Source organism: Haliaeetus leucocephalus, unplaced genomic scaffold (assembly GCF_000737465.1).
Source record: "Haliaeetus leucocephalus isolate CR32 unplaced genomic scaffold, Haliaeetus_leucocephalus-4.0 Scaffold147, whole genome shotgun sequence".
NCBI classification, from domain to species: Eukaryota; Metazoa; Chordata; class Aves; order Accipitriformes; family Accipitridae; genus Haliaeetus; species Haliaeetus leucocephalus.
In genome coordinates, this window is record NW_010972583.1 from 2154893 (window position 1) to 2171365 (window position 16473).

Here is a 16473-nt window from a genome sequence, read left to right on the forward strand (position 1 = left end):
TTTTCATCCTGTTTTCTCCCCCGCAGCAACTCCCAGTCCCTCTGGGCGCAGCCAGGCCCTGCTGGGGGGGGTCACTGGAGGCAGCAGGGCTGCACCCACGTCGGGGGGGACCAGGCACCCATCAGCACCATCCATCCCAGCTGCTAACGAGCGAGAAGGAAGCACCGCATGGCTGCCTCCACGCGGACGCGCTTCCGATGCTGAAGGAAACCGTGCAAACCCCACGGGGTGCCTGGGGCCAGCGGGGGTTTTGGATGTGAGGACGGTAAAGCAGAGCCAAGATGCATCCTCATCCCCCGAGGAAAGGAGGAAAACTGAGGCAGCAAGCTGCCCCGCACCTGAACTGGGATTTCCCACCCCAAAAACAGGAGGAAAACAGAAGGGATTTGGGTTAGTTTCGCAACATAGCTGCCATCGGAGCATCTTCTCTGCTGCTGCCGCCGAGAAGGAGAAGTGAAAGGAGGCTGTTATTTCAGGGCCAGAGCAACCAACGCCACCGTCTTTGCATGTGCTCACGATGAAGCTGCTGCCTGGCAGAACTAGGTCACTGGAAAGGAAAGAAATAAAGCAAGCGAAGGCCAGCGGAGGGGAGGGGGCCAGGGCAGAGGACCCCGTGCCCACGTCAGCCCTGCACCCGGACACACGACCTCATGGGTTGGTGGTTCACGGGCAACTTCAGCTCTTTGCTGTCTGTCCTAGTTGGCCAATTTCTCCACCCAGAACTGGAAATGTTTTTCCAGCCCAATAACTCGTTTCCCTCCTCCGCGCATCCCCGGGAGCCACAGGCGCAGCGCCGGGCACAGCCTGGATGTAACCGCCACAGCAAAGGCACGTGTAAATGATGCATAGGGGTGTGAATTCACTGGAAAAGAGAAATCAGTATCAGCACGGCTGAGAAAGTTTCACCAGTGGTTAAAACGCTGGCAAGGTGTTGGGAAAAACGCCCTGGGAGGCGATGCGGCCAGTCGGCACAGGGCTGTCCCCACATCCAGTCCCAATGCCCGCTGCCAAACTCGGGGTCAGCAGAGGGTGAAGCCCCCTTCCATCCGGACCGGAGGTGTTTGCACGAAGGCGGGCTGGTAACTGCTGCTCCCGCGAAGTGCTGGGTGGGAAGGCAGGCGCGGGACGGGGGATCTGCGCTTTGACGTGGCTTTATTTTGGAGCCAGCGAATCTGGGGAAAGCCTGCGGAGACCCACGCGGTGCTACAGCAGTGTCTCCTCCAGGCACCGCCGGCTCCCCCGGCATCACCCACAGCGAGGGTGGCCCACGGGGAGTCCCCGGTAGCGCAGGGCCCCCGCCATCCCCTTGCCCTCCCACCACCGCCTGCCGGCAGGATGTTTTTTTTACTGGAAAGTCAGTTGTTTTGGGTCAGGCCAGGACATGAAAGCATCCCGCGAGGCGGTCCCCGGTGCCGCCCCGCGCCGGGCGAAGGCTGCGCTGCCGGCCGCGGCCATCGCCTTCCTGTCTGCACCGCCTTCCTGTCGCCGCTGCCACCGGCACCGGCCCCGCTCCGCCGCCGGCTGCCGCTCAGGAAGGCGAAGGTCTCGCAACCGGCACGATGGAGAGGGCGGCCGTGCCCTCCGGCCGCAGAAACTCTTCTCTTCCCGTTCGCAAGACAAGGGCTCTGCGCGTCCGCTGGGTTTCGGCCACAGGAAGGGTTTTTTGCTGTGCCCCCCGCCCCGGGTGCCAGCTGGGTCCCAGTCGAGCACAGCGAGCGCGGCCACCTTCGCCTGTGGTCGAGATACTGCGCACGCCGACCTGTCAAAAAAAGCAGCACAAAGAGCCGCAGGCAGGGTCATGCTTTCATTTATTCACTTCATATAAAAATCTCTTAAGAATGCATCTGAACACAATATATAATACTATAACATACATTGTGTGAAACTTTTGGAAACAATAAAATAACCACCTGGAACAATGCAGTGTTCAACAGACATACAAACCCATTGATCATGCACAACTGTGCTATTTTCATTAACTAGTTAGTCACAAGTTGGACCAAAAGCTTGAAACATATTTTACAAACTGAGATTGACACCGCTCACGATGCCGGACAAGCTTTGTCAGAAGAAGTTTCACAGCACAATTATTACATCAGTTCACATTTTTGTCATAGAAATTCACATTGGGTTGTTCAGAAGTTGGAACGTGACATTTAAAAGCCGGCCCGTTCGCGGGGGTTTCTTTTTACGGTTCCCCCCCTCTAGGTTTTCAGCACTTCCAACCGCTCGCCTGCTGCCCTGGGGTCCGGTCCCCCCCTCTCGGCTCGCCGTGAAGACGAACCCCCCCCACGGGCGGCTGCCACCCGAATGCCCTTCCTGGGTTGCGTCTGTCTCTTCAGCTATGTTCAGGTTCTTGTATTTTATGCAATACAAAAGGTTACAAGAAAAAAAGGCAACTCTTGTTCCGAGTTTTCTACACAATTAACATCGCCGCCGACAGGCAATGTTAATTCATATAAATTAATAACTTACAAAACATTACAGTATATACATTACGTAATAAATACACTGTTATAAACAGTAATGGAGGTGTTAGAGCTCAAGGCAGTGCAGGAGGAGGACGGTGGACCTAAACCTAGGAAACGTGAACGGTAGGCGAGAGAAACACAAATATCCGAGCGTGCAAATTCCACTGAGCCAAGGAGCTGCCGAGGGGGAACGCGCGTCACACGCTGCCTTATCACGCTTATTATATATGTACTGCGCTGTGCCATGGAAACAAACTACCCTCTATCCTGCGCACGACAAAAATAAAACCCCATTGAGGAAAAAATACTGTTATTCCTAGCAAGCGAACAGAGATGGTGCAAGGTGGCATGATGTGACTTTAAATGGGTCGCCTGGGGTATTAAGAAGACGATTAAAGGTGCAGTAATGCAAAACAGAGGGTTTCCCTTCTATTAATCTGTAAAAGTGATTAACTGCAATAAAGTGACAGGTATTGCCCATGAAAAAAGGAAGACTGCTTCTTGTAACAGGAAGAATCAAAAAAGTATCCATCAATTTTGAAACACTTTGTGTCATTTTTTATACTAAACTCTGTGTATTTAATTAATAGACTCTTGAAAAGACATGAAAGTGTTTACAAAGAAGGCACACAGGTCTGCAGACAGGTGGTCAGGTGGACAGGTTTTATATGGAGAGCTATTAATCAGTAGTTTCTATCAGTCTAACTGGTATAAATTCCAAAACTAACAGTATAAAATCTCTCAGTTGTGTGTCATTTACTCTTCAGTCACAACCCAAGCCAGCTCCAGGACAACACCATGCTCTTAGCTGACAAGGCTTAAACCACAATGTAAATCACCTGTTAATTTCCTGAGCAATCATTCACTACACGATCTTTAACCCTGACTCCAATCTCAAGTAGCTGGGAAGATCTTTTAGCCAATGTTAGACACAGGCCTCAGACCCAGGCTGCAGGCTAGTCCATCAGACTGCTTGCATGCTCATTAAGTGTTTAAAATCCACTCACACAGGTACAGGACATTATGTGTCGACAGGAGACGTATCTTCTGTCACAATTTCTATGTTCGCCTCCCTCTGTGGGTCCTCTTCCCCCGGGTTGGCCACGCAGAGTGTCTTTGTATTGCTGAAGTAGCCGATGCTCTCGCCGTCCTTCTCTGGTCCATCCGAATCCTCCTCCTCCAGCGTCAGTTCAAACTGGAACTTCTCCATCAGGCTCTGACAGTCCCTGCCCCGCTCCTCCAGCGGAGGAGATGGGCTCTGAGGTATCATGCTCTGGTACCAGTTCCTGTTGTCCTCCAGCGTGTCCAGGATGTCCTGGGCGTCGGGCTGTACCAGGTCAGCCCACGTCTCCCAGAGCGGATGGACGATGTAGTCAATGAAACCCACCTGAGAAACACAGGAACATGCATGCTTAGGGGAGGGGAATGGCTAGAGGCAGATGGGTGTCTAGAAAGTTCAAATGCTGTTAATACATGATTTTTACAAGCAAAATACCCGCCCCAGAGCAAGGTCCCAAACCAGCACAGTCTAACTGCAGACACAATCATCTGATACCCAAAGCTGCACCTACAATGTTGGGCTAGGTTGACATCTTGTCCAAAATCAAACCTTGGATGAAAGTTTAATGAAAAGCAGGAGCCACCTGGAAACTCAGTGATGGAGCTGCCAATCCCATCCCTGGCTGCATGCGTGATTTTAAATATCCCCATAGACGTCCTTTCCCGACCAGCAGATCAACCCCTGCCCTGCAGAAGTCAGGGTAAGCCATCGCTCTGAAGACAGAGCATCCCACTGAGGGATGCCTCTTACCAGCTGTTAGTGCAGAGAGGCATTTTAGAGGATCGTTGCCTCTACGCTAAGCACTGAGAAAGTTTGCTGTCTCTCCGATAGGATTCCCTGGTGACTGCAGACAAGGCTGGTGCATTTACGGCAGCTCTGCCGTTACCCCAGCGTATTGATGTGGCTGGCGGCTGTGAAAACGCCAGTGCTCCACCCGCCCTAGCGCCAAATGCCACTGCTTTTACGGACTGAAGTTTGACCTTCAGGCATATTTTACTATGGTGTGTAGTTTGTACCTATCCTGAACTGTTTCATGGTCCTGTACCTTTAAACATTTCAGCATTTCTCCTCTACTCTGCCAAAGCAGCCACCGTGCTTCTCTGCGGAGCTGGCCCTGGTAGAGATTTCCTTTCCTTTCATTTTGTTTTGGAAAGAGTGCAGAAAGCAGGTCAGCTCATCCCAAGAAGTGCTCCTCCTGCACGAAGGCGGCCAGACCACTGTTGCCCGACTCCCATGGAGTGACGTGCCAGCGGTGGAAACATTGAGGGTTGTGGCCGAGTCCGTCAGTCCTTCCGCCGGTTGGCGCGTAAGCTCTGAGCTAAACCATTTTTCAATTGTCTGACTAAGAGGACGTACGTCCAGGATGGAGAAAACTGAATGGCCATAAAGAGGATTGAAATTCTTCCGTCTTGGCAGAATGTGTCACTTCTCTCCTCGCTCCGCTGGACAACATTTCTGTGCAGCAGGAAAATGGCTCTCAGAGGGGCCAGACTCAACGTGCAGATGTTTGCTTTGGAAATCACACATGCCTCCTTCAGACACAACAGGATGTCAATAGAACCATTAACATTCAATTGTAACATACTGTTGAGGCAGCTTAAACAAAAAGGTGATGAAAATTTCCTGCAGCACATGTTCCGGAGCACTTTTAAAGTGAAAAAAAATTCTGTATGGTTAGCCGATGGCTTCACCACCACCCAAAATGCTCAAGGGCTATACAGCACCAACGGCTAGAGATCGGTCACTTCATAACCAGTGAAGTTCCTCTAAACATTGTTCCTTTAAACAAACATCCCAAATCACGGAATAGCTGGCCAGGTGGCTGAGCACTGATCTTAAAATATTTTGATGTAAAGAGGCAACATCTAGAGCTTTGCAATACTTGCATACAATCTTCCAACCAATTCCTTGTTTCACTCCAGAACGGACATGCCACCTCCCTTTCTCCTTTGCCACTAGTTGGGATCTCAATGGTAGCCATTTTGTGCAATCCCTGTTCCTTTTGCATAGCAAAAATGCCATTTTGAAACCTCTGTGAAGTGCATATGTGAAACAAAAAATTAACTGGAGCTCACATGCGGAGCACATGGGCATTTTCTGGCCAAGCCTGGCCAAAGGATTCATTTCTTGTTAGGTTAACAAATAAGACAGATTTTTCCAACAAAATCACCATGCGGTTGAGTGAATAATTTTGAAACCACTTGGCTTAGCCCAAGAGGACATTTGGAAATAATTATCATCAATTTTGTTACTTATTCAAGCTGAAAAACCTCAATGATGACTTGCTAAAGTCATTTAAAAACAACAACCAAGACACCATTATATAAAGACTGGAATACATTTAGGCAAACATAAATTACCAGCTTCATTACAGACTAACCGGCTTAAATTTTACACCCTCTGCTACACAGGTCAGAACAAAATCTGACCTTGTAACTGTTTAATCTATGAATTAGAACTAGGGATGAGCCAGTTAATCTCAAAAAAAAAAAGATATATCCAGTTCCTTTTAAGGTTTGCATTGACATAAATAAATATTTCTTTGACTTCACCCAGCACACAGCAGCTCCATCAGACCTCTAACTTAACCGGCTAGATCATGCACTGCAAAACTGTTTTGCACGAGACTGAATAACAACTGACATCCAGACTTTTCCAGTGTCCTGAAGTGGAGAAGTCCAGTTCCAGTGTCTCTCAGCTGGAAGAAGCTCCTAAACCTGCAGTTCAATGGGGCTGGCATTGCTATAAATATCTAACACAGGGCATGATGTCAGTAGGTTTAGGAGGTGCTAATTAAGGAGGCTGGAGGCTGTGAAAGCAGAATAGACCTGGCAGAAGGAAGGGGAGATCGGAATTGCACTTTTCAAGCCTGGGGAACAAAAGGAAACCAACTCATTCTGGAAACTGGGACACAAGAGCAAGATGAACATGCATTTGGAAATGAAGAGATGCCGAGGGGTACATAAAGGAGTCTGAAAAGCCTCGCCAGTCTATATGAGCTTCAGGCACAGCTGGATGTCAGGGTCAATCAGAACCAACCCTCTGAACAGCTGGCTGTTTGCCTAATTGTGCTAGAGAAAGCAGATGAATTTTGTCTCCACTTTAAAAATACAAGTTTAGGCAGTACAAAAATGCAGCTCACGGCCAATTACCTGTGATTTTTCCACTGATGCTGTGTGTTTGTCGCACATTGGACTGATTTCCATTCCTCTTTCTCGCTCTTTGTCTCCCTGCTGGAAGAACTCCTCCATGATCCTGTCCGTCCACTGCCGGTACAGCTCCAGAGACTTTGTGGGATTACTCAAGTCTGCACAATGTACCATATTTCGGAGAACCTGTGATTACATTAATCAGAAAACTCATAAAATCAAATGGAAATAGAGGACGGTTTCAAGCTGTATCTGCTTGCTTAATTCAGGACATTTAAGCACAAGACTCTTCGATTATGCAACAGCCTATAAAAATATTAATATCGTAACATCTCTGGATATGAGACTAGCTGCTATGGTCCACTTCAAAAGTGAAACGTGCTATATGTTTTTCAGACAACTTGATATTTACAGGGGGTGCAGTTGTGGCAATGTCAATTACATCATACAGGTTTGTTTTTGAATGCAGGTGCTTCCCACCATTCAAAATTTATTTCCATGCTCTCAGATGGTTAAATGCTCCTACTGTATTAAATGAGTAATATCCCTTCCACATACACAAAAAATGTGCCTGACTAACAGTGGCCGCAAGGATTTAGACAGCAACAGAGTGACCTGTTTTAACATCAGCAGTCTTAAATAAAAATGTAGGGAGAGTTTTCCCACGAGACTGTTCTTAAGAAGTTGGCCACCAAAGTGGAGAGAAGATCAGGATGTATCTTGTCCTACTGACTATGCAGCCCTGTTCCAGTACTGCTTTGTCATTTCTGTAAATCAAGGATCAGATTATACAGGGAACCGATTGTACATCACTGATTTCAGCTCAGTGAGAGAGCTGCTTTAGGTATGGAGTTATAAATTCTTTCAATCTTGCAATGCTGTAACAATCTTGCTATACTTTTTCGACAGGAGAAACAAATGGAAGAAAGCAGCAAGGAAATTCAGGAGCCCTCAAAAACTCAGCCTTATAGATTAACTTCAGAAGAACGTGCATGTTTGGAGTTCTGTGCTCTAAGTGTTAAAAACATAATCCCCTTTATCTAAAAGATATGGGACCACCTTGTACCTCTATGTGGTGCAGAACAGAAGAAAATGATTGCTGAAAATTTAGGTCAGTAGCTTCTATATATGATCCATTTAAAAGCCCCAGTAAAAACAGGAACATGGTTTCTTCAATCCTGAACAAAATACACAAAATCCAGGGAACTTGGCTGACGTACCTGTATTCTGTCTGTGTAGTTGTCCAGAAGGAGGACTCCTGAACTGGTCACTTTCTTGGTTTCCACCATAGTCTTCAGATCAGCTAACAGACTCATATGCTTGGACATATCTGTTGCCAATACCTTTACAGAAGTGAAAATAGGATCTCAGTATGGGCAACCACAAGAAGAAGACACTTTTTTGTTTAAGAAGAGGAGCAGCGTGTGCATAGTTCATACCATGTCAATCACCATCTTCCTGAGCGTCTGACGCTGTTTCTTGGTCAGGTTCTGGAAGATGTCACAGTGCTCCTCTTGAAGCAGTTTGAAACCCACAGCAAGATGGTGGTTCTCCAGGACAGATTCGTCATTGTACATCAGGGCTAGTTCGGAATCTAGCAAAGCAACACAAGTATGTGACTCCAGCATGTGAAATGTGTGATTTCAAATAGCAAACGCTTGTCCTGGTACCGAACATTTATCTGTATGCAATAAATTGAGAAAAGGTTTTTTTTTTTCTTCATGTGTGCCAAGAGTGCGCGGTTTTCTAATCTGAGCACATATGTATATAATATAAACAGCCCTTTGCTCTGTTCTAATGAACAAAATAGTACTCGGTTGACTTAGTTACGGGCTTCAGAGTCACTGACAACAGAAAGCATGAATCCTGCAAACACACTTTCCAAAAAAGAACAATACCCATATTTTGCAATCAAGATACATGCTTAGCCTGTTGCAGAACACAATATGAACCACAATATTTAGCTTTATTGTTGTCAATAGCAATAGCATTATTTATCTTCTATTAATGATAAAATTTGCACTCAGGAGTGGAAAAATTATTATGCGTTAGCAAGTAGTAATATTCACAAGATTCAAGGGCACTTTGCAAATTGTACTACAATAGCTTCCTTTGTTAGGAAGTTCATTATAATTACTGCTTTATTTCACACCATCTAACTAGTCTGCTGCACAATATTTTGAGAAAGCAATGCAGTCTGAAGGTCAAAATTTGTGACCTCGCTGTAATGGAAAATGCATTTCCATTAGTTTCCAAGTTTGCAGATGAAATTATTATTGTATTTGAAACAAAACTCACTTGTATTAATAAGAAATTGATTGGAGACCCCAGGGTGATCCACATCATGAATTGCAGCTGCAAAAATTGCAGCAAGGATTTCCAAATCAGTGAAGACGGCCTAGGAAGGAAAAAAAGGAATTTGTCAGAAAAGTCCTTATGTTTTATCTCTCAGCAGTTTGGGAGGCTGATTCAGAGAAACAAATTGTGCTTTTTAAATCAGTTTTCTGAGGACAAGACATTTACTCAGAAGAAAGGTCTACAAGCAGCATCTGCTCTTTAAGATGAAACAGAGATTACAGGCAAAGCTGCTGCTGAAATTTCTTAATGGTGATTTCCCTGGAAGTAAACTGAGCCCTCAGAAGGGCAGGCAGCACACTGCTTTTTGCAAGTCTGAGTGCTACCGGTGATTGACTCAGCTTAAGGTTTTTCTCCTAGGTTCACATAGACAATGTGGTGCTTTTAAGCCGCCACCCCACCTTTAAGCCAACTCTAAGACGACTGCCCAACACAAAGCACTTAGCTCAAACTAGGTAACTCACATCCAGCGCAGGGGTAGAGAGCAGAACGTGCGTGGACTGGGCAACATCAGCAGCATGGAGGCTGTTGTGGTAAGCTACGTCCGAATGGTAGTGGTCTTCTAGCGTCATCATGTACGTTACAAAAGTGTCTGATGAGATCTTGAATGTTTTTAGTAGATCTCGCTCCTGTATAATAAATGGTACAAGCATACAAGCATATATCAAATAAGGATGTCATACTGTAGAAGGCAACAAAACAGAAAGCAATTAGAAACTAAAATAGTGTTGTAAAAGAAGAGCAGATTTGATCAGAAAATCACAAACCTGAAATATAGCGTACATAATGCAGGTGAGCGGCCTGTTGTGGGAATACCTTGCAACATTAAATATGTTGAGACCCCACTTATTCAGATCTTCCAGTTCCTTTTGAAAGGACAAAAAGAGAATAGTTACAATATTCTTCAAGACAATTCTGCATTTATCACTTGCACCAAGTCTTTTGCATTTTCCAAAAGTTTGAAAAGATGCAAATTCAATCTTCATTATGGTAATTATGTAAGCGCATGAACATGCATACTTAATAAAGCACACGAACACAGAGTAACTGTGAAGGGCTGATGCCAAAGCACTTGTACAAGGAGACGACATTTCTCTGTGTGGCAGGGGAATTATTTGTGATGTGTGTTTCCAGGTAGCAGGAAGAAATGCCCTGACAGAGACAAAGGCCCCACAGCCAGTTTGCTGGACATCGCGTTGTTACACATTCCTGTGTTTGATAATTGCTCTCCTCAGCCTTCATCACATTTTTTAAATTATTTTAGGGATATTTTCAAGGAATTTATGAACATAGAATATGCTGTTAGGGCCTGGTACCATTAATTACAGCATTTGTAATGGCTGCATCACTTCAAGGATACCGATTCCAGTTTTACAAGGCAGGGAGCAGTCCATCCCTGGCTTCCAAATAATACTGATTCTCCCAGAACTGCAAGAATCTGTCATACCTTGGCCAGATGGTCTTCCTTTTCTGTTTTCACACCAAATCGTGAAATGCTGGTGTTATTTAAGCTTGAACTATGCATTAATTTTTTCACTCCACTGATCTGTGTCATGAGCTGCTGTTTTTTCTTTTTCTCTCTGTCTTTCTGGGTGGGAGAAGGAATCTCCACATCATTCTGCTTGTCTGTAACAAATAAAGGTGAAATGAGTCAACATTGTTTGCAGTGCGAGCACCCATCACACCCCCTAAAATCAACCCTTAGCTTTGCTGATTAAGTGGCTCTGCACACCAGTTCAAACCCATGTGTTTCTGCTGGGGGCATTCTCTAATTTTGGGACCGAACTGAACCGAAATCAAAGCAAAACAGTCACATAACCTCCGTTTGCCCTCTGCAAGACTGAACCTTCCCACTGAGCCCTGCTGGGACATGAAGCGTCAGGCTGCTTTCATTGTAGCCATTTTCAAGCTGCATCGCTTGGGGACACAGCACATGTCCAGGAGCTAGCTCTTCATGCCTGAAGGGCACCAGGTTCTGCTTATGGCTAGGTATCAATTAATTTTTATTACCTATTTTCAGGAAAATAAAATATATATTCAAACAACACATTTTTCCTCAATGAAGTATATAAGCATGTATTTTCACATTCACTCTCTTGATGCTTATAAGGGCCAAACGCATCTCCATACCCCCTGCTCTTAAAACATCAACCCAATAATAAATTGGTGTCACTGATTTATTAAAGGTTTGCCCTTTACAAATATGTATAGAATAACATAAATGCACAGGCCATATTACTATTGTCATGCTCAGAGATAGTAACAATATTAGTGCACATTAAGTAGGCACCTAGTGGGGCACAAACTTCGCTGTGGAGATGTGTTTAATAAATAAATCTATCCTCATATGCTACTTACTGCCTTTACTACTGATTTATTTGCTGCATTAAAATGGAGATACAGTGGCTCATTACTTTCATACTAACCATTTTTTCATGGACTTTTAGAAAAGGCTGCTATAATCTCTGCATCTTTGCATCTCTGAGGACCTTTGGAGGGACTAGGCATCTAGGCATTAGTTACTTTTGCCTTGGCTTAATTAAAAATCTCTGAAATAAGAACTACCAGTGAGTCTGCAACACTGCAATTAAGAAGGAAGCCATTATTCACAGCAACACTCAAGCTGACATCAATGGGTGTTTCCCTTGTGTGTTTTTGCTGAACAACAGAAGGACTTTCCTCTATATAATCTCCTTAGCAATGACTAACACTAAGGCAGCGTAAAATGGACATTCTTGAACATACATCTCTAATTTGTTAAATCACGTCCCCACGGTGGTGGTGGCAGCAGCAATGCCCCTCAACCTTTGGGAAAAGGCATGTGCTGAAAGGCCATCATGATCTTCCCCATTTATGTGATGCGGCTAACGATAAACCCACCTTTTTTCATCTTTGTCCTTCAAACGGATCTAAAGCTTGTGTCCTTGCTCACACTGACCAAATGGTGACTGCAGGACTGGCCCCTCTGCAGAGGACATCGCATCTTGGTGCCTTCCTCAGCTCATTTAATAAAGTCAAGAGACTGAATGAAGTCATGTGATCTGGTTTTAGTATCTGTAAGTTATCTCCATCTAGCAAACACTGTTTGGAGGTAAATGAATGTTTGTTCAACTTCGCCAGCTGTAGACTCCTGATATTTTGTGTGTTCATTTAATTTTAAACCAAATTGGGGGGCGGGGGGGGTGGTGGTGGAGTAATTCATAAAAAAGTAACAGCATGACTTCCTAAAAAAGCTTTTAAGATCCTTTTAAAAGCTTTACTCGTTTATTTTTAATATGAGCAATCAAGTTGCAATCTGGCCCAATCTGGCGAGCCTGCACCACTCAGCCTTAACACGGCCCTAAGTCGTCGAGTGGCCTTCATACTGCCACAAAATAGCGAGGACATCACCATTACAGAACATGTGAGAAGAAGCAGAATAGGAATGAACAAGACCATTGTCAAGACCTGCAAAGGGAAATGCAGTTACCTGACCCAGCCTGAGTACGGGGAATAATACGGCCCCATTAGGACCAGCAGTGGCTTCAGCTAATTAGCCCCTGCTGAGATACAGGCTCCACTAACTTGAGTGTATGTGGGGTTTCTTAGTTTTATATCAGGTCCACAGTATCAAGCTGCATTGAGTATTTCTGCTGCAGCACATCCTGCTCCAGAGACATATGCCTACTGGCAAGAGCTGATGAACAACAAACTCCCTGAAAATGCCATGGTGGTCATGCTCCCGGGCGCGCTGTGTACGCTCCAGGCTCTCCAGCTGAAGAAGTGGCCTGCTGGCTGGCAGCTAGGCAGTCTTGCTTCTATTCCCTCTATTAATTCATGTTCTGGATGTCATGATTAAGCTAAGCGATAAGACAGGGCCAATGGATTCCCACAAAGCAGCTACAGACTTACATGGATTATTAATGATGTGATGTGTCCTAAATGCAGGCGGTAGTTCCAGTTGCAACTGGCTATTGAAATCACTTTAAAATCCCTTAATGGAAATAATTGCGTGTCATACAGTGAATGCGTTCTGGGCCATCTTAACCGCAGGGCATGAGTCCCCCCCGAGCTCTGGCATCCCACATACACTCAGCATTTGAAGCTGTTGGACTCAGAGATATGTACACGAGGGTCCTGTGCTAAGCTTCATTTTATCTGCAAATGGTCACAAATTCTAAAGCTGCTTGAAAACACAGAAAATTATATTTTTCATAATAAGGTTATTTTGTAAACACAGAGGATTAATTCATGCCAGTAGTCCTATGAGCTCCAATAAAACTAATGACATGGAAAATATTCTCTTTATTCTTCATTCTGACTTCCAGTGCAAAATGAGAAACTATATGATATATAAAATGTCTGGGCTCAACCTACTTGTCCGAACCCTGTCTCTGAAGGGGGAAGATGCAGCTGTGTGAGGCAGTAGTTGCAAAGATGAGAGTATGCAGTTTGGCTTGTGTGACTTTGTCCTTTCCATAAGGTCAACACAAAAAACAAATATTGCATAATGCAGCTACCAATAGCTTAATTCAATCTGAACAGAAAAATCTCTTGATTTGCTGAGGGAATTCTTCTGTGGATAGGCTTACTCAAACACTGTATTATTTTCCTCCCCATATCCATTTTGAAAGTGAAAAATCGAAGCATTTAAATAATGCTCTGCCCCAAAGGAACACTGGGCACAAGCACTGACTGGTGGGTGTTAGACTGCCATTAATCATTATCTTTGAGTCACCCGAAAGCTTGGGATGCGACGCCTTACCCAGGAAAGTGTTGGAAATGTACTCGGACACCTGGTTGCCAGAGCGGCTCATCTCGGAGAGGTGTGTCAGTTCCCGGTTCAGCATCCTCTTGAACTGGGAGGGGAAAAGCACATACACAAAGATGGCATTTTTCTGAATGCTCTTCCAAATTAATACAGCTTTATCACAAGCAAGTCCACAAACAAGCTGCTAAAAGCAAAATTCTGGAGACATTTGGAATGGAGTCAGTGACATATGGTTTCATTTAGATACTGTTCAGCATCATCATGACTAGATATTTCTTCTCAGTACACTAAACTGCAAAATTAATTTCCTCCAAGGATGCATATTAGTTTTTACTGTAACAAATGAGAAGATAATGTTTCAGGTAGTGTCCCTGAAAGATCAAATTCTTGTATTGATTTTAAATTCCACATCCTATAACCTTCTTTTGTTCTGAATTTTTTAAGTTTGCTCCATTTTGAATTACGCAAGTAAAAAGCAATTGCATACGTTCAGCACAAAACAGAGAAGAAATATGCCATAGATCTGAAGATCTGCTTGGATCATTACAGTAAAATGTAGGATTCAAGCATTTGTTCACCCAGATATACATGCTATGAACCTCCTAATTTTCTAATCGCACATTTTCATTGCTGCATCATTTCATCCCGCAACAGTGAATTCCCAAAGGAGAAAAAAATTTACATACATGTACGCCGCATGCACAGTACACACATATGTTTATCTCTTGCCATACAGTACACATAAAGAACCATTTAAAAAGCATGTTTTCCTTATAGAGGTTTTATCCAAGCAATACAGCACAAAAAACCAGTCATTCATAAACCTTCAGGATTTAAACCCACCTTAATATAACCCCAAGACACAGATAACAAATAGTTTGCTTCAGGCATTTTGGAAAACTCCACGCCACCGTCCACAAATCCTCACGGAGAAATCGCCGGTCAGACAGGAGAGCTCCTCGGGCACACGGACACCCCCCTTCCCCAGTCAATAAAAAAAATCAGCGTTCATCAAAGCCAGAGATCCCCCAAAGCCCGGCAGTTGCTAATCCCAGACAAAGCCAAGCTTGGCATAGCATCTTTGCAGAGGGCTGAACGTGGGTGTATTTGCTCGCAGGAGAGAATAATGAAATCAGGGATTGCACGAAGAAACGAGAACTAATCCAAATGTATTCAGCTGGATGGCTGGAAGCACTTATGAATTATGAATCGTCCTGGTTGCTTAGTTGGCTGAAGGGGGTCCCCACTCCACATCAGCCTTGCTCAGCTGAACTGTACGACAAAAAAATGATGCTGGTTTCTGAGGGGTTGCCAGCTTTAGTAACACAGCCATCTTTTCATAAGGAAGATTAAAATGGAGGAAGCTCTGTGCATATTTAAATAAGTCAAAAGTAGGCAGTAGTCTCTTCTCCATTTCTGCTTTGTTTTAATCCTCTTCATTACAGAGACTGAGGATTTTCAAAGCAAGTATTCACTTATGGATTTCTAAAAGCATAATTTTTCATATTTTCAGTGTGATCATGAATATTTTTCCCCTACATGGTAAAGGGCAAAACGTAGCAATGTAACAAAATATACCTTTACAAACTGGAAATATTTTTCAGGTAAAAGGTATAAACTAATAATAACCTTAAATCTGTAACGTCAGTCTGCAATTAATAAATTCTTTCTTACAAGGATATATTCACAATCCAAATTTCAAGATTTGATCATTACTTTAATTTTTTTTTAAACTGAAATGCAATCACTTTATCAGGGAGCTGTAGCTGTCCTTTTAGCATCAAATCAAAAGAAAAGCACATTGTACTGTGTATGTGATACAGATCACAGCAAGGAATCACCACTGATGTGCAGCACTCACACTGCTTTAGGACGTCCTTGGTGATTGCTGGCTGTAATATGCCGCACGACAGCGGCCAGGATTCCTAAAATAAAAGTGCAACCTTTGGTCTAAAATTATTTCCTTTCTCCAACTGCCTTCATTAAAAGTCACCAGCCTCGCATGACGTCACGAGGCTTCCTCACGTGCTGTGGGACACGCGGGGCAGGGGGGGCAGCCTGTGCTGCATCGCACCCCTGGTCCCCGCTGCAAGAGCTGACGGACCAGCACTGAGCACCACGAAAATCACGCCTCGCTCGCCAGGCATGGCTCCCACTCAGCCCTTCGGCCTTGAGAACCATGTAGAGCAAATCAAGTTGTGAACCCACCCTCTTCTCTCCTCAAATGCATGATTACCAGAGGTGGAAAGCTGATGCCACCTCCCTTTTACCACGTGGCTATCTGCGCAGACCAAAGATGGGGTGCTATCTGCTCGGACTCTGCCACCACCATCTCTGCCGTCTTCTTTTGCAGCAACCTGCCTTGCCCTGCCAGCGTGAACGTCACACCGCGAGGCCTCACTTTCTGGGTTACTCAACCAGTTTAAATATTGTCTCATGGGACACAGGCAGGAGTGGGATGTGAAAGACGCTGGCTGCCCAGGAGGTCATGGGCATGGGGCTTTGGCTCACAGGGTCTCCCCTAAACTTCATACCAACCAAGAGGGACAAAAGCCTTTTTGAAACTCCTAAGAGAAACCCTAGTGATGGAGAATGACTGGCAGCAAGAAAGAAAACCAAGTAAGAGAAAGCCCGTGGGAGGAGGGGAGAGCTCTGAGCCTATCATTCCTCACAGTGACGTATTTTCGC

The 16473-nt window shown here is 44.8% G+C and overlaps 1 protein-coding gene across 3 annotated transcripts in view; it reads right to left on the bottom strand.

Moving 5' to 3' along the window:
- Positions 1-1793: 1793 nt before the first annotated feature.
- Positions 1794-16473, bottom strand: part of PDE4B (phosphodiesterase 4B, cAMP-specific) — a 194121-nt gene continuing 179441 nt past the window's right edge. For 2 of the 3 annotated variants that reach the window (XM_010561519.1, XM_010561520.1), the window contains 9 exons: positions 13780-13873; positions 10483-10661; positions 9803-9901; positions 9500-9664; positions 8979-9078; positions 8120-8274; positions 7901-8023; positions 6684-6866; positions 1794-3858 (listed from right to left, as the gene is read on the bottom strand). In XM_010561519.1, the coding sequence (XP_010559821.1) occupies positions 3493-3858; positions 6684-6866; positions 7901-8023; positions 8120-8274; positions 8979-9078; positions 9500-9664; positions 9803-9901; positions 10483-10661; positions 13780-13873 (1464 nt within the window). In that variant the 3' untranslated portion in view covers positions 1794-3492. Of the gene's footprint in view, positions 3859-6683; positions 6867-7900; positions 8024-8119; positions 8275-8978; positions 9079-9499; positions 9665-9802; positions 9902-10482; positions 10662-13779; positions 13874-14628; positions 14740-16473 lie in introns of those variants that run through there. The other variant, XM_010561521.1, reaches the window with a different exon arrangement.